Source organism: Ambystoma mexicanum, chromosome 2q, assembly GCF_040938575.1.
Source record: "Ambystoma mexicanum isolate Mex_15411 chromosome 2q, UKY_AmexF1_1, whole genome shotgun sequence".
In the NCBI taxonomy this organism is placed as follows: domain Eukaryota; kingdom Metazoa; phylum Chordata; class Amphibia; order Caudata; family Ambystomatidae; genus Ambystoma; species Ambystoma mexicanum.
In genome coordinates, this window is record NC_090924.1 from 14299381 (window position 1) to 14319557 (window position 20177).

General features: G+C 48.6%; 1 protein-coding gene across 2 annotated transcripts in view; it reads left to right on the forward strand.

The window, feature by feature from the left end:
• Positions 1-20177, forward strand: part of HMOX2 (heme oxygenase 2) — a 334320-nt gene that overhangs the window by 29634 nt on the left and 284509 nt on the right. The window contains exon 2 of one of the 2 annotated variants that reach the window (XM_069646782.1): positions 6020-6245. In XM_069646782.1, coding sequence (XP_069502883.1) covers positions 6121-6245 — 125 coding nt within the window. In that variant the 5' untranslated portion in view covers positions 6020-6120. The remainder of the gene's footprint in view (positions 1-6019; positions 6246-20177) is intronic. The other variant, XM_069646783.1, reaches the window with a different exon arrangement.

Sequence of the window (20177 nt, forward strand, 5' to 3'; positions counted from 1 at the left end):
CCTCCGGAGTCTCGAAGAACAGCGCTTTGTCCTTGTGAAGGACCCTGAGCTTCGCTGGGTAGAGCAGTCTGTACTTCAAGCCGGAATTCCGTAGCCTTCTATTGCTCTCCACAAAGCTCAAGCGTCGCTTTTACACCTGAAAAGTATAATCCGGGTACGATGAGATGGTTGCTGAGGCCCTGTTGATTGTTCCGCCTTTTCGAAAGTACTTCAGGATCTTCTCCCTATCTCTGTAGCTCAATATTTTGGCTATGATCGGGTGGGGTGGAGCACCAGGTGGAGGTTTCCTAGTTAGGGGTCTGTGTTCCCTCTCCACTGCGAATCCATGGGAGAGCGTCCCGCGCCTATTTCCTGCAGTATCATAGTCTCAATGTAATTGGTGGGATCGGGATTCTCTTCCCCTTCCGGGAGCCCAACGATGCAGATGTTATTTCTTCTCGCCCTTCCTTCAGCTTCTTCAGCGCGGTTTTCCAAGTTGTCCACTTTCTGTTGCAAGATATGTTTCTCCTTGATATTCACCTTGCCAGATTCTGTATTAGCTTTCGCTTCCTTCTCTAATGTTCCTGTCTGTTCAGCTATGGACCTGACATCTTGTCTCAGGAGATTGACATCAACACTGATCGCCTATCTTAGCTTCCAGGGAGATTTTTAGTTCCGCTATAGTGGTGTCCAGTTTGGATTCCCACGCTGATTGCAACGCAGCAATTGCTTCTAGGATTTGCTGACCGCCTCAAGGTGGTTCCCCTTTGCCTGGTGTAGTTAGCCCCACTGTGCCAGCTCCTTCCCCACTCTGGCTGGGTTTGGTGAAAATGTCCAGTGAGGATTGCTTTGCCTTTGACTTGACCATTTTGGTCGTCATCATGCCTTCCAAGGCCGCACTGCTGACCTCTCCTACGTGGCTTGCATGCTGTGAGTCTCTCCTGTGAGCTACAGCCGTAGCCGTGGTGTTCCGATGTGGTTTATCCCACCTGGTTCGTGTGCTGCTCTTCCGGACGTTTTTGTTTTCCCCTATATTCGCCACAGGCGTGATTCTACTGGCGCTGTAACCGTGCTGCAATGGGGCACCCCCTGATTCCCCTCCGTGGCGTACAGAGTGTCAGTCCGAAGTGCTTCCAGCACTGCTTAGGGCCTGGTCTCCATCCCTGGGCTCACACTGGTGCTTCGTGTAGGCCACCGCTTGGTGTGGCGTATCCTTGTGTCGTATGTTATGGAGCCCTGACCAACCTAGAGCGGGCCAGGCATGTCCCTCAGACCATCTATGTGGGCCCGCCGACGCCCCTCAGTTTCGTGCCAGACTGTCAACCTCACTGCCGGGTAGTGGCCCCTTGGGGTTCCTCAGGTTCTGTTGTCACAAGCTCCATATCCCAGTCCCATTAGTGGCTCCCCTATGGGTGCCTTTGTGGGGCGCACTGCAGGTTCATTTGATTGCAGCCCCTCGGGTCCATCAGCTTTATTCGTTCAGCTTGTCTATTGTGTGCCCTTGTGTGTTTCCCCAACACTTAAAGTTCCTCATCCCCGGCCTCCAGCCTGGTGCCGTCTGCCAGTATCCACGTGGGTCCCTCTGCGTGTTCCTCCGTGTGGCGTTGGATGCCTTTATGGCAGTGTCTCGCCCGATGTCTTCGACAGTTCCAACTGCTAGGTATAAACAGAAGTACACATCGTATGCAGTGATGTTCTGCGGTCGTCCACTCACTTAGTGTGTTCCTCTCCAGTGTCCTCTGTGCTGCCTGCCTGCTCTGCCAGCTGTGATCGCGATCCGTGTGTATAGTCTCCTCGTGAATATTGTCTGCTCTGATGAGTGCAGGTGCCTGGACGTAGGGTCAGGCAGCCCTCCGTTTCTCGTTGCTTACCCTAGGGGCTGGGATTTCCCGGATTGTCTTGCTGCGAATACCATGTCTCCATTCCAATCCTTCCACGGTATACCCCCTTTGCGTATCCAAGTCGCTGCAGTATACCACTGCAGGCACCTGTTGCGTGCCTCGTCTCCCTTCGCCGTTAACTGAGGATGGCTTTGGTCACTGCACCCTTGTTGTTCTCCCTCCTGGCCACCATTTTGTGGCCGCACAGCTCTCAGGCTGTCACAAACAAATACTTCACAGATATCTAGCCTGTCCCTTTTATAGATTCTCATTGTTGTCTGTTAAACCACGCCGCTCCTCGCCCAAACTCTATCCTTAATGTCCGAGGTTGTTCTGCAGTCACGCCATACTCTGCATTCCGTATTCATTGCAGTGGAGCCACAATGTATCTGCTACACCGTCACCCGTTCTTCGGTTGCAACAGTTGCAACAGGGGCAATGTCACTATCCATATGTGCGTTACTTGTTACTGTGGCTCATTCATGCTCATGTTCGCTGATGTTTGATGAGTCAGGCTGATCTCGGCTTGCATCCGCGCATATTGAGCAATATGCTTCCCTAGCCTGTTTCCCGCTGGGCATTCCGCTACCGCAATGAAATCGGCAAGTCTGTCTCCTATGTAGGGCTCCCCGCCGTAAATCAATTACACGGTGGCCTCCGTGCTTTGTTCCTTGACGTTGCGGGCCAGTGGCGAGTCCGTCCGACGAGCCTCTTAGTTATTCAGGCATCCACCATCTTGGAACTGGGCGTTTACGGCCTCCGCAATCACGATTATTTCCCAATCTGCTGCTCTCCCTTGTCCTGCAGGCGCACGGCCACCTCCAATCGAGCTTCATATGTTCATAATCATGATCCTGTATTTCCGACCACCACTGTTGCTAGCAAGTACACTTACTTTACGGATCAATGTCGGATGAACGGGAGCCTCTCAGGGAGCACTTCTCTTCACATGGCTCTCAAGCCACGCCCCCAACTACAAATATATTATAACCATTATCGGGGACGATCGCCAGACAACAATCTGTCCTTTTGCGGTTGCAGTAACAAAGAGCAACATGGCAGCCCACAGGTTCTAGAAACGTGCCGATGTGAAAGTGTTGAATTAAATTAAATTTCAAAGCACTAATTTCTCCTCTGTAATGGAGCGCCATGTGCGTAGATTACTTGCCGGTCATGAAACCTAACTTTCTGTGAAGAACAGAAAGACTTGTATTAATCAATCGATGATCCGATTCGGCATTAGAAGATCAGCGTTCACAATGACACCCAAAATGAGAAGGATTTCGAAGTGCGTTAGCTATGATGAACTGTGTTCGAAAAATGTAACAAAGTTTTGGTGGACTTTACTATTTAAATTGTTGTGTCAAAATGAAAAGTACTTGTTACACTCCCGACTATAGCTGTTTTCTTAAAAATAAAATGTTTCTATCAGTTTTGTAAAAGCAAACAAAAGTTTGGTGTTTTTTGTGGATGTGTGTGAATAAGTTCCTGGTTCCGCGCTAGATAACGTTATGACGTTGGTGATGACAGGGTACGTTTGGCTATGCTGCGCACTAACGTTATTTGAATAGGTGTAGCCCATCCGGAGGGTCTGGTTTTTGTCAGCGTTGTGGCCGCGCAATTTGTATCAGTGCCGCGAGGGCACTTGAACTTAGGGCGACAGATCAACGGATAAGAATAGCACAAGATGGCGGTACCCGAGCCGCCGTTTTTGCATGTGTTAAAGTGAGAAAATCCCAGGTAAGTTGCATTGGAAATGTATTTGAGAACGATAGATGTATGCTATGAAATACATACCCGATCCATTAGGCCAATAACATTTCTGACCAAACTAACCCTTTAAAGGGGACCTGTATATTATTACCATGTTAAATTGCCAAAATGACCTGCAAACATAAGGGTCTTGGAATGGATTGGAGGTGGGATGAACCCCTTGTGCATTCCTTGTCTCCAGAGGGGAGTCACAGCCAGTCGGATCCCGCTTGCCCTGACCCCTAGGGAGGAGAAGGGAAAAAATTCCTTGGATTCGTCACATAGGACATTTTTCACTCTCTAATGACTGCAATTCTTTACAGATCCATTTTAAACGATGCATCTTGCAGCAGGTTTTCCAAATATATTGACTAAAGAAACCAATGATTTACATGCGGTTCTCCGAAAGCTTCTAAACCAATAGAAGACTTTAAGCTCTGCCACAGTACCTATCAAAAGTACTCCTGTGCAGAGTAAAGTATATGTATGTATCAAAAGAAAGCATTGTATGTTCTGTGTTGCCTCTGAGTAGTGTTTGCCACGTGACAAATTAATAACTGTAATTAAACCCATTCTTTATGCAGAACTTTATTCCACTGGGGTAAAACGCTCATGTGTGCTATAAATAATCTTTTCATAACTAATGTGGTTGGCAAAAGATTCCGACATGATAGGTTATTTTCCCAACGGAATAATGGCAACCAAAAGAAATGTGCCAGAAATAATTATGTCTTTCTTAACAGAAAAAAACTAATGGAAAATAGCAAAGTTTGACCAAGTAAAGAAATTGCCTGGGTTCCCAACATAAATAATAATGGACTTGCTTTGACCAGTAGACTATATTCAGAATTCCCAGTGTTTGTAAGTGTTGCTTGCATGTTGCACTCTAGTTCTTTTTCTTGCATTGATGTCAATTTTGGGAGTTTTTACGTTTGTCCCAGATATACTTTTTCCACAAAACTAACATAAATGTTGGATTGTAATTGACACTGCTGCAGCAGTCTTTTTCTTTTCAGAGATCACGATTCAGTGGACTTTCGAGTCGGACCTCCTTTTTCATATACCTGATCTGGTTTGGCCCAGAATGGTGGGTGAGGTGAAGAGCTGGCATACTGGGTGATGCCGAGAGCTGACACTGGATGGGTACCTATGTTCTCTTTAAGCTGTGCGCTTTTGCACTTGTTCAGTTTCCTCCTGGATGCTGATATGAAGAGCTCACACAGACAAGTGACCCCTTCTCAAGCATCTATAAGGCACAAGCCACAGTACTTACCTGCCATTTATTTTCTCTGTTAAGAAAGCTAAATTATACTCATTAGTGTCAATAGTCTGATCTAGCCCCATTTACATTACCCCACTAATCGAGGGGGCCCTTACAAACCTTTTAATTTACCTTGTAAGCATTTTGGGAAGGTACATTCCATGCTCAATCTCTTACTTCAGCAGTGCTTATATTACTTTATAAGGGGGCAGCAACATTGCAATATAATTTGCTTGGCCTGCAATGGGTTATGGGTATGCAAATATTTCTCGCAAATACTACTTATACAAAGCAAAGGGGCAACATAAATTGACAAATCTGCAAAGCCTTTTAGATGATTTGCATATTTTCCACATTTTCAGAGTTGCATTACTGAAGAACTTTAATGAATGCTTCGATTTCTCAGGAGGACATTAGGATGAAGATGATCAAGCGATATTAGTTATTTTTAACACACATTCACTGTGGAATAAATCATGTTCTGCATTGCCCCTCAACAGATTTTTGTTCCACTTGACAGATGAATAACCATAACAAAATCCATTGTTATACTGCACATGCAACGCTTTCTTTACAAACATATATTTATTTTTGCACTTGAGTACTTTTGCTTAGCCCTGTGGCAAATCTGAAGTCTTGTATTGGTTGGTTGGTTTTCTTAGAACCTCATTTGAAACATTTGTTTCTTCAGGAAATATATTTGGAAAATGTGCTGTGAAATTCACCTTTTATACAGATTTGCAAACAATTGCAATGGTTGGAGAGGTTGCACTTTCTTTTTACACTCCCTTTTGAGATGATAGGTCACTAACTGCCCCTACTCCCAAAGTGGCTTACCTAGTTTGTCATTTGAGCACAATTAAAATAATGTGTTTACGAAAGCAAATCCTTTCCTCACCTGGGGAAAATCAAGTAGAGGGAATATTGAAGCACTACTCTGAGGAACTTCAGGTGCCAGTCTTCCTAAACCCACCTTTCAATGGCCCTAAATCTACCACTTCGATTCACCCAAACATCTACACGTGGTTTGTTTTTCAGTATATGGTCTTTAAGAAAACCTGCTGTTTCCCAAAATAGGAAATGTAGCATCATTTTGAATGGTGGAATGTTTCTGCAATGCTAACCATTTGTCTTGTATTTTATGTAGCGAAGCAGAACACGATGATGGTTGAGGTAACTGAACAAAACACCAGAAAGTAAGAAAGCAGAAAGACTCACTGCGGACAAACGTAGAAGTTGTCTTCGGTAATGGCGTACAATAAGATTGACGCAGCAGAGAATTTGCAGGAGTCGGAGGGATTAGAAAAGATTAAAAATGCCCCTAATGCAGCAGAGCTACAGGATAATGATGCAGGCGAAGGCAGCAAACTTAAGTAAGTGGCCGTTTGGAGTAGCTTTCATTTTGTTTGCAGTTTGTTCAGAATGTAATGGTTTGTATTAAACCTTGTTTTATTGACCTGCAATGCTAAATATAGGACTTGGAGCTGGTCAAGTGCAGTGCAACACATGTAGTATATGTGAGGGTCAGTATGGCGAGGCGGACAACTACTTGTAGTCTTCTCAGTATTTGACATTTGATTTTGAACAGAAAATGCAAATAAGCCTACTCTACCAGCGGATTCCCTACCTAGTCCACAATCTAAGGGAAAACCTCCTAGCATACACAAAACTGACCCTCACGCTAAACAACAAAACAATACAAACAAAGAATAAACAACATAAATAAAAGATGACCAATTAACCAGTGTCTTCGATGACTTCTACTTTTCCTGGGTAGATCTCATTCCCCAGGAACGTCCGAAGTCAATTTTTTCCCAAAGAAAGATAAAAAGTTCTTGAAAAGTTCCAAAGAAACAAAAGTTCACTTATACAAAAATACACTGTTAACAGTTAGTTCTTTGTTGGTTGAAAAGTTCCCCTTTGCAAGTTCTAGAAAGAAAACCGCACCAATGGTAATCCTGGATAACCTCCTTCCAGGATAGCAGGGATAACGTTCAAAACAAAACGACCACTTCTGCTTTAATACAATTCTTCCTCTGCAGCGCTTTGAATATCATTTGCCAGGATGCTTCTTCTAAGGGGGTTGCTCTCTACTTGGCAACTCCCTTTTGCCAATGATACTGTGAAAGCAGGCTGCTTTGCTTCACAGTCTACTACTGCTTCAACTACATTCAAAAAGAGTTTTGACAAAATTATTGACAATCACAGTTCCACTGCTTCTGCTGCAACTCAGCCTCTTTGCCTCTTCTGTCTGTCTTTCTATTGCTTCTGCCGCAACTTGATATTTCCAAATTATATTATGCAACCTCAATAAGACTCTTCGACCTCTACAAGTAGGCAAGGCATTCTTCTTTCCTGTATCATAAGAAGGGGTAGGCTCTTTGCCTGTTCTGTCTGTGTTACAGCTACCAGAAAAATCTGTGTCAGCTTCTAGACTGCTACGCTTGTCAGCTTCAACAGTCTCAGCTTCACAGATTGTTGATCAATTCTTTTAACAAGCGCCCAGCTCCCTTCCCCAGCTTTAAGTACACCTTCTTGTTTCCAGTAGTTACCCCTAAGCTGTATTGCCACTCTTACAGCCTAGGATAACCTTGTCAACCTTGTAGCAGAGTACTCTGGGGTTTTGACTGCTTCAACAACGTCAAAATATCAGTGTTTAGTTCTTAATTGGGCTGGTTTCACCTTAGGGAGGATCTGTATACTGGCTTGGGTAATTCCTGTTCGACTCATGACTTCGACAACTTCTACAACTATTAAGTATTTGTTTTTATTGTTATAATATTCGGGTTTTACTTCTGAAATCAATTTAGGTATACGCAATCTCTCTTTGATGATGAACTCCAATGTATAATCTTGCGTTCCCTTTTATTCAAGCAGCGTTCTGTTTTCACAGCGGTCAGAAAACACAGTGGGCCTCATTACAAGTGTGCCGGTCCAAAAACAACGGTGCCGGTAAACCTACTGGCACACGACTTTGCCTGCCGGAGCCGCTGTACTCGACAGGTCAGACTCTGCAGGACACAGCGGCCACGGTAGGCAAGCCGTAACTGAAGCACCGGCACCACGCCGGTGCTTCCGTGGTCCCCACTCCCATGGGATTAACAGAATTACCGGCGCCTAATACCCGGGTTGTAATACCCCGGTGTTACCGGGAAGTCGGATGCCGGTAATTCATTACGGGTCCGGCAGCAACCCGATGGTATCACCGGCAGGGTTACCACCAGAACCGTAATGAGGCCCAATGTCTTATACATGACCTTTCTTTGATGTGGAATATTCTTGTAACACTACGGAAAGTTAGTGGCTACTTCTTAAACCATTACCGATAGCACTCTCCTCTTAATAAGAAGCAAGCAACCTCTCTGGTAATGATTATTACGTAACAATGAGAAAAGAAAGATGTTCTTCTTACGCGATTACCTTAACTGATGCTTAATAGTCGCGTGGTACAATTCCCTTTATTATCAAAGACTTCCCACGACTGCGAAAAACTTAATTCGCGTTAACTTTCACGCAAGTGTGAATTGAGCTGGTTACAGTTACCGTTAAGTGTTTTTATGTGATTTGGAGTACAGAGCTTCACTCACCGACTCCCAAAGTCTCAGTGGTTGCGGGTGGCTTCCCCTTCCCAACTTTCTTACTTGTAATTTATAATTGGTTATTTATAATGCGCTTAATACCCAGAGGTTTCTAAGCATGGACCCGGGGATCGAACCTGTATTGCTCCGCTTCGTCTTGTTCAAGGCCAGCACGTTGCCTCTAAGCTATCCTCCCGAGACGCTTCCTCTACTACTGCTACAGGCTCCCTTAGGACCCACACCCCTCTGCAGCACGGGTGTCTAGGATCCGCCCTCAATAACAGAGAGTCTTGTTTTGTCCACCTTCCCTTGGCTTGCTCTGCACACAGGCCTTTGGTAGGATGCACAGTTTCAGCTCTGCATTCACAGCAATTAGGCACACCTGGAAAGACTGCTAGTTTCTCCTAGTCTTTTCCAATGCAGCCACAGCCAAACAGGGTCTGTGAGCACAGGACCATATCAGAGCTTGCAGGTGGAATCTGCTCTTCCTTTGCTCCGGCGTGCTGTGGTCACACTTCCTATTGAACTGCCAGGCTCATGCTCTGATTTTTCTTCTGCTGCTACTGCTGCCCTTCCAGCTCCTGCTTCAGTTTCTTTCTACTGCTCCTTCCTGCTGCAGCCTTTTATGCCTCTCAGGTGGGGCAATTGGCTTCAGGTGCAGCCCCTTAAAGATAGGTGCCTGACCCTGCAAAAGGCTATTAGGACTGCCTGCCTAACCCTTACTTCTACATGCCTCTTCAGCCCTCTTCTTTGTCACAGTCCTTGAGGGATTCTGGGACATGTAGTCCATTTTAAGGAAATTCGGTTTCCCTCCTTCTGTCCTAATTTTAACAGGGATTATACTTCCCTTGATGCTGTTGGAAGAGAGATTGTGGATATAGATAAGAGGTGCAACACTCTGTAGTGTAGCTTTTGATATTGGGGTGGACATTTAGGGATGATAAAGAAATGGTCTGAGGAAACCCCAGATTTTATTAGCTTAGGCTTAACCCCAACATGCCATAACCTCTCTTGGAATAGTTTTAAAAGTATCTGAGGAAAAATACCATATCTCACCCTGTGGAATCTCCCCACTACCCTGGGCTTTCTCTCCACCCAGGTGTTCCTCCCTCAGTACACCACCCCCAGGATTGAGATCAGAAAACGTCTGCCCTCCCCTGGCCACCTGGGAGGAAGGAACCTTTAGGCAGGGTTTTGGTGGGGATCCGCAGGATTCTCCACATATTCAAATATAGAAAAGAAAATCTAGACCTTATAATTAATGGAACTCTTGACGTTTAGTAATACATTGAATCTTAAAGTGGTGACCTATAAAATAGTTAATGTAATATTTAGGCGCAATGACCTTTACCAATCCACAAAAAGCCCAATGGACTAATAATAACCGTAATGATAGTCTTAATTTCCAGTTTTTAAAGATTTGTGGTAGTGCTTGTATAATCTAAGGCAAGTGACCTCTGGTAGTATTCCTAAATCTAGTGCAGTATACTCTTCTAGTACACATAAGATCTTGATCACTGAAAGGGGAGACTGGCCGAGTTTATTTTCTTAAAGCCCTATCTCCATTCTTTCTTGCTAACTCATGTGCCTTTGTGCTAATTTTAGGTAGGCTCCTCTAGCTCTTATGTGCTTATGACATTAGGGCTCCAGTGAATTGCAAATTACAATTATTATTCTCTATAGCCAGTCCAGTGTAGTCTGCACCATAATAAAGAATGCATTAGTTAAAAAAAACAAATTTAAAAAATGAACTTGTGCATTCAAAGTTTCTCCCAACTGCCGCTGTCTGACAGTCCCTTTCACTGCTGCCACGGAGGCCACAGTTGAAAGTTGGCCTTATTCATTGGGAGATATGACTGCAACTCATCCTATACAATTCAATGTGACACTCTGTTTTTTTGTGAAAGCCAAATACCACTCTACCATTCAAAGGCCACACAGATTCCTTTGAAACATCCCTTGTGGGATTTCGCCAAAGAACAGGGCACTGGCTATTGGTATGCTGAGTTTCTCAGAGGAACTAATTCTTTTGCTTTTTACTGATTATGCAAATATCCATAATTCAGGGGCGTGGCTTGGAGCGCCATCAATGTGGCTGCTCCCTTGAGGCCAGCCGTGCGAAGCCCGCCCAATTCGGACATACATGCTGTCCCACGCACTTCTGCAGGAGCCCAATTTATCCTCGGGGCGTCGGAACGCCTGGGGCATCTATGGGCTGAAGCAGGGAGCGTAACGCTCTCCTGCAACGAAGATATCCGCTCCGGTCCTCCGGGCCGACTCCAGCGCCGGAATATCCAAGATGGCGGCCACGCCTATCCCTCAGCCCTGGAGGTACGGGTGACGGTGCCTGAAGCCGCCTCCAGCAGCGACACGGCCCGCCGGGGCTCCCGGATCTGGTGGGGAGGTGCCGAACAAGTAGCCCCCCAGCTCTCCCTCCCGCAACCTCCCGCATCCCCCCCGAAGCCTGCAGCAGGACACACTGCGAGGTCTCTGCATCCCACGCAGCCCGCTACGGATCAAGAGAGGACGACGGCACGGACTGTGCCCATCAGGTAGGGGCAGCTGGGGAGTGAGGGTCGGTTTGGGGGCCTGCCTCACGTCCTTCCTGGGCTTCCCCAAAGGAGCCCGCAAGGTGCGCTCCGCTTCCTCATGGAGAGGCTACCCCCTCACCCCCCTGGCGGCCCCCGGAACATGCCTTGGCCTCCGCTCCTCGTGCTCTAAATCCACGCCGGAGGGTGTCCCCTCAGCTGTGCTGGACCCTACACGCAGGACTCCTGGCCCATGCCCTCACTTTGTGCCTCTTCCCTGGCCAGGGACCCGGAGGCCCCTCTTCGCTATCTCCTCCAGCTGTGGGATTGAAACTGGGCTCCCATACGCATAGTGGACCCCACTTGGCTATCGTGGGGGCCCACACACCTCTCTCTCTGGCTCTACCGTCTACCCAACTCACTGTCTTGGGCCCTCAGGCTCTCTCACCACTTCGTGGGGGTAGGTGAACCTACCAAGCAACAACGCCGCCCACCTGGTGCCCCAGCCCGATGCTTCCACCTACGGCTCTGGGCACAGCTGAGCTGACCCACATGCTGGGGCGCCCTACCTCGGCCTCCCCCATCCCCGGCTAAGGATTCACCCCAACTCCATAAGATCTCCAGAGGCGGTGCACTTCAGCTACCCACTTCCTGGGGCGCCCCGGCCCACTTCTCCGTTCACGCTCCTTTTCCTGGCCAGATCCAAGTGGGTGCCGGGCAATCTGATCGCCTTCCTGGAACTGAGTACCTTACCTCCGCCCTCCACCGGACCGGGGGGACCTGCCCTTCAAACAAAGCCTTCAAATTAGCGACCTTGTTCCTTCACACTAAGCTCCCTTGCATTGGCCGATCCCAGGACCAGCTCCCTCGATTTATAACTCAGTGCCTTGGTGGCTGGACGTGTGGTCGGCCTCTTCAGCTCCTCCTCCGCCCCACGGTCCGCCACTATGTCTAAGCAGATGAAAAGAACTAAAAACGCGGACATTGCCACCATGCTTACCGCCCCAGATAGGGGGAAGAAACCAGAACTTGCCAAGCCCGCCTATGGCAGACATTAAGGCCGAATTCCGGTCTTGCATGTCAGAGCTCACCACCAAACTGGAGCAAACCGACCACAGGGTGACCGAGGTGGGGCAGAGGCTGGGTGAGGTTGAGGACCGTTCCCAAGACCAGGCAACTGCGTTGGGAGACATCCAGCAGGCAGTAAGAGCTCTCCAAGACAAGTGTGAAATCCTCGAATTCAAACAAGAGGACTTGGAAAATAGAGCCAGCCGCAACAATCTTCGGATCCGGGGAGTCCCATCCTCAGTTCTTGCCAAAAATCTGCCAGAATATATAGGTGACTTCTTCCAGGTCCTCCTTCCGCAGCTTGACAAATCCTAGCTACTACTGGTTCGGACCCACAGACTGTGCCTGCGCCGAGGAGTGGACTCAGACCCTCCTTCAGATGTTATCACTAGAGTCCACTACTTCTCCACGAAAGAGGCCATCTCCGCCTTAAGTCGCTTTCCCTATGAGCTCTCCTTCCCGGGCCTCCCTATTCAGATATACCAGGATCTCTCCCTGCTGACTCTGCAAAGAAGAAGGGCTTTCCGACCCCTGGCCCTCTTCCTCCAGGAATGACAAATAAGGTACAGATGGCTTTTCCCCACGGCATTGCAATTTTCATTCAATGACTCTCTTATGAGAATTTGTCACTTGGAAGATGCCGCTAAGATCATGCAGCCGGCCACCCCTGAGGGAGCCACCTCGCCGAGCCCAGAGGCATCGGGGAGCCCTAAGTCGGCCCCTTCCCCGCAACCCAGGCGGTCTTCATGGTCAAGGGCATCCCGAAACAGGCGGAGGTAACCAGACCCTGAGCTACGTTAAAAACTCCATTACCGTTTGATCTGCCCAGGTGCCCATCTCCCCCTTGGCTACCTTAAAGGATCAACTCAGGCCCTGCACAAATTTGTGATCCCCCATTGCGGCGGGCTTCGTCCACGGATTATGCCCGTTCCAAGGTTTGTTCCATCTTAAAGTCCTTGGAAACGCATGTCATTTCTACAGTCTCAATTGGCCCTGTTGGCCAGGGGTTGGGCTACACCCACAAAGTTACCCAACCCGCCAGTTAAAAAGTTGGCCTCCCGTTGGGGGCCTTTGTTAAAACCGCAAGTGTAGAACAGGTTGTCTCCAAATCACCCTTATGATGTCAACTAATGGACGTCCTGTCAACTCGACCCAACCCCCTGAGCAGGGAGTATCCGGACCCCCAACCCTGGAGCATCAGACGCTGAGAGGCCTTTCATGGAACGATAACGGGCTTAAAAAAGCGCAAATCAATCTTACAGAAATTACAAGATGAGGAGGCGGGGTGGCGCTACTCCAAGAAACTCGCCTCCTCCCAGCTGACTTGGTCGTCTTCGATCCAGCGCCTATCCACGCCAGTTTATTGCCTCAGGAGATGCCAAGAAGGGGGGCATGGCGATCCTGTTCCGGAAAGACCTACATCCCCAGATATTGGACTCCATAACATGTCCAGAGGGCCGCTTCGTGGCCGTCAAATGCCTCCTGCTGGGGGACCTCTACACCTTTGCATCAGTATATGCCCCCAACTCGGGGTAGGCAACCATCTATGACTCATTGGGCGCTGCCCTCTCGGCCTTTGTGGAAGGCCAAACAATAATAGGAGTAGACTTCAATGGGAGTACCAGACCCCACCAGAGACAAATCCCACCCCTGGCGATTTCGCACAGGCTCTCAGCCTCTTGTGCCTCTTCAGAACCCTGGAGGTGGTGGACACGTGGTGGGTGCTCCACCCCACCGAGAAAGACTACTCCTTCTTCTCCCATGTCCATCCGACATTTTCCAGAATTGACCTCCTATCCTCGCCCCAAACCCTCGCTTTCACCAATGAGGTGTCCATTGGCCCACAGATCTTATCGGACCATGCTCCCATAATAATGGAGCTTCGCATCCAGAACCCCAACGCTAACACCCCACGCAGATGGGCGCTGTACGACCCGATCCTCAATGACATGCCAATCAGGGACAAAACTTCTACCACCATCAGGAACTTCTTTGAGGAGAACCTGGTTTCAGATACCTCCCCCGCTAACAACTGGGATGCGATGAAGGTTGTGGTTAGGGGAGCCCAGATAGCCCAAGGGGTAGCATTCCACCAGGACCGGAGACGCATCCGGCAAGCCTTGGAAGAAGAATTGCTGTCAGCGGAGGAAGCCCAAAAGAAAAACGGTTGGTCCCCCAGATCTCAACGAGCCATCCGATCAGCCACAAAGAAACTGGAGGCCCACTACGCGGAGCATACTGCGCAGCTACTGGCTAAGACCAGACAATTCTATTATAACAATTCCCCATCCCAACCTTGAATTCCTCAAGTGTTATGAATTTGCCATTGGGGAAGATGTCTTTAATTTTGAATTCTCCCTCTGGGTCCCATGTTTTCTGGACATCAGGGTCATAAGATGGTGCGATGCCGGGGAAGTTCCAGAAGGAGGCTTCCGAGTAATAGGGAGTCTCTAATTGGAGCCTACGATAGATCTTAGACCATGCATGCACTGTTGTGCTGACTGGGTCGAATGTGCAGTCATCTTTATGCTTAACTTTAAAGATGATGAGCGTAAGTCGGTTGGGCGTGCTGCGTGTCTCTCTATACAGATGTGGGGTGAGGTGTTCAGGTCGTCATACCAGAATCTGGCAAACTGGGCCTGCGCAACCAGGTAATATAATTCAAAGTCCGGGGCTGCTATGCCCCCTTTGTTGTATGGCTCAACCATTTTTTCCCATTTAATTCTGGCCGCCCCACACAAACTCTACAGCTAGAGATCGGAGGGCTGCGAAAAACTGCCCACCAGGCCATATCGGGATGTTAGTGAATATATATATAATAACTTCGGTAGAATTACCATTTCTAGTATGGCCACTCGACCAATAAGTGAGAAAGGGAGTTTTGCCCACAGGCGAAGTTTGATGGTTATAGTACTCAATAGGTGTTCATGATTGTCGGCGTAAAGAGAGGTTTTTTCCCCAGACACGATAATTCCCAGATATCTTATTTTAGTGGGGGACCATTGCAGGCCATGTGTGTTGTTTCGGGCACCGCGTGGCGGATGTCAAGGGAAAGATCTCAGATTTAGATCTGTTGGTCTTATAACCTGAGTATTCAGCAAACTCGTGTATGGTTTCGATTGCCGGACCAAGATGTATATCGGGTTCCCGGATATACAGCAATGTGTCATCCGCATATAAGGATATTGATTGGGTTAGGCCGGCCATCTTTATGCCCCTTTGTCCCTGATGTTCCCTGATGGCTGCTATGACTGGTTCCATTGTGAGGGTGAATAGTATGGGGGAAAATGGGCATCCCTGTCGCGTGCCCCTACCCAACCCAAACCAGTTGGACAGCGTACGGTTAGTCAGCACTCTAGCCCCGGGGTCAGAGTACAGCAGCCTGACGCATCTCAGGAAGTACGGGCCAATCCCAAATTTCTCAAGCACTGTAAACAAGTACATCCATGACACTGAATCAAACGCTTTTTCAGCGTTGAGTGATAGAGCTACCGCCTGGGCTTCAGGTTTTATCTGGGCCATGATTCCAAACCGTCTCCTGAGGTTTAGAGCCGTAGATCTGGTGGGAATGAAGCCACACTGATCTAGGTGTACTAATGTAGGCATATGTGACAGGAGTCTCGTGGCCAGGATTTTAGCAAAGATTTTGGCATCACAATTTATTAGGGACAGGGGCCGATAGGAGGACATCTCGTTGGGTGGTCGCCTAAGTCTCAATAGCACTGTTATTATAGCCTTTCTCATTGATGGTGGAAGGGTTCCTAGTCCTATAGCTTCCTCCCATACCGACAGCATCACTGGGGCCAGTTTCTCGTTTAGTTGCTTGTATAACTCTGCTCCTAAACCGTCTGAGCCCGGTGCTTTGCCACTAGCCAATGACTTGATTGCCTCTGTGATCTCATCAGCGGTTAGGGGTTGGTCAAGCGCAAGTTTGTATTCTATGGGTAGCGTAGGGAGAGTGATATTGTCGAGGTATTTTCTTACATCCTCGGCTGATCTCAAATCATGATTGGAGTAGAGTTCTGAATAAAACCGGGTAAATTCTTTATTTATCCCCTCTTCGCTAGTGGCCCCTGTGCCATCCCCAGTTAGTATGCTGGAGATCGGCGTGTGCTGTCTCTCGGCTTTTAACAGGTTAGCTAAGGCATGACCTGCTCTATTCCCTTTGCCATATCTAAGTGCACTAAGCGGGGTTGACATATAGAGCAGTTCCCTAGTTGCTAGTTTATTGAATTCCAGTAGGCTGCAGTTGATGTCTGAAAGGGTTTTGTCATCATGTGTAGCTGTGTATCACGCTTCCAGGTTTCCCAGGTGTTTCTCTATCTCCGCGAGTTCTACCCTGACTGACTTCAGCATACCCGAGGACTTGGAGATCAATATACCTCTCACCCATACCTTAAAGGTTTCCCAGAGGGTGGAGTTCCTATCCACTGAACCCCGGTTGGTATCGAAGAAGTGTTCCACCTCTATATGCAGTGCGTCGGCTACTGCTGGGTCCTTGAGAATGTCTGGTGGCATCCTTCATCTCTTAGTCAGGGGTTTTACGTTTACTAGTGTCATTTCCATTGTGATGGGGGAGTGGTCTGACAGGGTGCGGGGAAGTATCTCACAGTTATCGATCTGGTGCATGAGGGTTGTGGAGACCAGCCAATAATCTATTCTAGACTCAGTGTTGTGCACCGAAGAGTAAAATGTGTACTGTCTCTTATGGGGATGTAGCAATCTCCAGGCATTGTCAATTGTGATAGGTTTTGTTGTAACATTGCTGCAGTTTTGGAGGGAGTCCGGTGTTTGGTAGTGGAACGGTCTGGCGTGATATCCAGGATTCTGTTGAAGTCCCCTCCCCATAGGATCTGTTCACACCCCGTATAACCTATTTCATGCACCACCTCTATGTAGAACTCAGGGTCATCTAAATTTGGGCCATAGGTATTTACTAACACCATCTCCCTCCCAGCGATGCTACCCCATACTATGACATAGCAACCCCGAGTGTCTACTTTGCTCTTACCTAATCGAAAGCCTACAGAGGGATGAATCAGAGTGAGAACATCTTTTGCCTTTGTGGAATATTCAGTGTAATATCTATGTTGCCCCCAGTTCTTCAAGAAGTCTGTGTTTACCTTTCGGAGTGCATGAGTTTCTTGCAGCATGATCACCTGAGGATGATGCCTAGTGACGTAGGCTCCCACCTTGCTCGACTTAGTTCGTTTGTTCAACCCTCGAACATCCCATGTGAGAAGTTTCAACTTCGGCCCTTGACTCATTGCTCTAGTGTGTGCCATGCCTGTGTGTTATTACTGTGTTTCTTGTTCCAGTATTTCTTGGAAGCATGTCATGTACAGCGGCGCGACCACCAATTTGAACTTGCAGGACCCCTCCAACTGGGTCCCTGAACCGTATCCCCCCAACTCGAATCCCATAGAACTCAACATAGCGAAGTCTCATATGGCAATATAACCCCCCACTGCATCATCTCCCCCAACATGACGATGCTGCCCAATAACTCTGAGAACCTTCCCCATGGGCATTCCCCAAAACTGATGGAGCTTTCCTGAGGGTAGCCTGCTGCAGCCATCCGGCTTACCCTATCAGGGGCTCACGGCTCGAAGCTACAATAAACCTGTGTCCAGGCCGTTCTCTGCAAGTGTTCCTATCCTCCTGTGACGGGGGTTAGATGGTTTACTCCGGTCAGTCTGCTGCGTCTCGACTCTCCTCTACCGGTTGTAGTCTGACGTTTTGATCGACTGCCCTGTCTCTGGGAGGCAACGGGATAGAAGCCTCCACATATGTCATGGCTTCCGTGGGGTTTTCAAAAAAGTGTGCTCTACCACCATGTTGGATTCTGATCTTCGCAGGGAAGATGAGGGCATAAGGTACATTGCGCAGTTGTTTTTTACTGATTCGTAGGATTGTCGCTGCGCCAGTACACCAGCAGAGTAATCTGGGTATATATGAATTCTGTTATGCTCAAAATGTAGAGTGCCTTTCTCTCTGGACAGTCTGCGTATAGCATCCCTGTCCTTGTAGTTGAGGATACGTGCTATTATGGTGCAAGGTGGTGCCCCTGGTTTCGGCGGCAGAGCCAGAGTGCGGTGGGACCTCTCCGCAAGGAAATGTTCTGAAAAAGATTCTGCTCCCAGGATATCCTTCAAAAGGTTTTCCACTTGTCGCTCCATGTCGCCCTTGCGAAAGGTTTCCGCAACTCCAAATATCCGGATGTTATTCCTTCGAGGTCTCGACTCTAAATCTTCACACTTACTTTGGGTTTTGCGTAGTTCTGTTTGGAGTTGGGCTATGTCGCGGCCATGTTGTGAAATTGTGTCTTCGTTCATGCTGATTCTATTCTTCGCTTCCGTGATACGCAAGCTCTCCTTCTCCCCTCTAGCTTTCAGGGATCCGATCGTTGCCACTATGTCATCCAGTTTTACATTAACTGCCATGAAACCGTTCTGGACCAGTGTTGCTAGGCTCTCCAAGGGGTCTTCTCCCTGTCTGTCGGGTGCCTGTTGCATCCCGTCGGCCACCCTGCATGGTTGGGAGCTGGCGAAGGAGTCCATTGGGCCGGTCTTTTTCCCTCCTGTGCCCTTCCTCTCGGTGCGGTCTATGTGTTGTAGTGTATGGCCTTAGAGTGGACTGTGTTCTCCCACCTATTAAAATCAGCCTCGTATTGTTCTGTAGAAAGGGAGCGGATAGTGTGGAAGCACTTCTTCCTCTACACCCCCTACCTGCACCAGGTATTTGCACCCTTGCTTTGTTCCTTCTGTTGGAGCGGAGATCTCTGCCAGGCGGACCCCCACAGTCTAATCAGGATAGCTATCTCAATGTGGTCCTTAGCGGGGCGCCACCCTGCAACACTTCGAGGGTGAATGGAGTTTAGTCCAGTCCCTATGATTCAGAATGTCTTTAGGGCATCAGTAGCCACACCACGCCACGCCACAGCAGGGGTTGTTATTAACCAAGCAATGTTGTTTCACCATGTGTCGGGGGTGCTGCCCTCGGCGTCCTCCCTGCAGTGCCAGCGCTGGCCCACAATGACCACTCAGGGCACTCCCAGTGATCCCCCACCACGTTTCGTGTGTTGCAAACCCTGGGCCTTGTGATTGTCCGGTAGTTGTTTTAGCCCTTGCTCATGGCGCACACTAAGGAGCTTCCTCTGTGTCCCTCACTCCGTAGGGTGCAATTCCCGCCTTGGTGTTTATTGGAGTGGCGGGGGGGTCCCTTCCACACCCCGCCCCACTTGTTGTGAGGGATAGGGGTGCGTCCCTCCGCGTGTCTCCGCTCTGCTCCGGGGTGTCTCCGCCGGAGCGCCTCAGTGGGGAAACAGACCTGCTCCTCCGGCGGCTTTGTCAGGTTTCCGCTTCTCCCCCTTACTGCTTAATCAACTTCGGTCTCTCGTGTCGTCCTCCCGCAGCGGCTCCACGCACCAGTCTGGGGGGCCGCCACCCTATGTTTCTTCCCGGGCTCTGCAATATGGCGTTCACCGCGATGCCCCTCCCCCACTGCGGCCTGGTCTTTCTCGCCACACCTCTGACCCACAGCGGATGTTCTGCCGAGCCGCAGGGTGGCTACACCGTTTCCTCGCGGCCACCAAAGCTCTTCGGGCAGTACAGCACAGCGATCCCGCCACCTACACGTCCAGCTTTTTCAGGGTTTGTGCGGGAGACCTTCCGACACAGGAATCTTCCTCCATTCAGCGTTTAGAACGGCGTTGGAAGGATATATTTAAACAGGATTTTCGTTCGAGCCGGAGCTCGCCTTTCAAGCAGCCATGCTTGATGCGCGCAACAGCACCCCCTCCATCCAAGAGCTACTTGACCCAAGAGCCCTCAAGCGCACTGCGCTTACTAAATAGCAAACCTGCCCAACTGACCTCACACAGGAGGCCTAAAGGGCCACTGCCAAACTATACAAAAAGACCATCACGACTGCAAAAGCCTCATCTTACAATCTTGCTAATGCCAAATGCCAATCTAAAGAGTTGTTCACAATTTTCAAAGAACTGGATACACCCCCAACCAGCAAAAAACAGACACTGAAAGACCGGGCGTGGTGCAATAATATTCAACATCCTCTGTTCGACAAAATAAACACTCTCCAAAATAAAATGAATGCTCACCTTGACACCCTG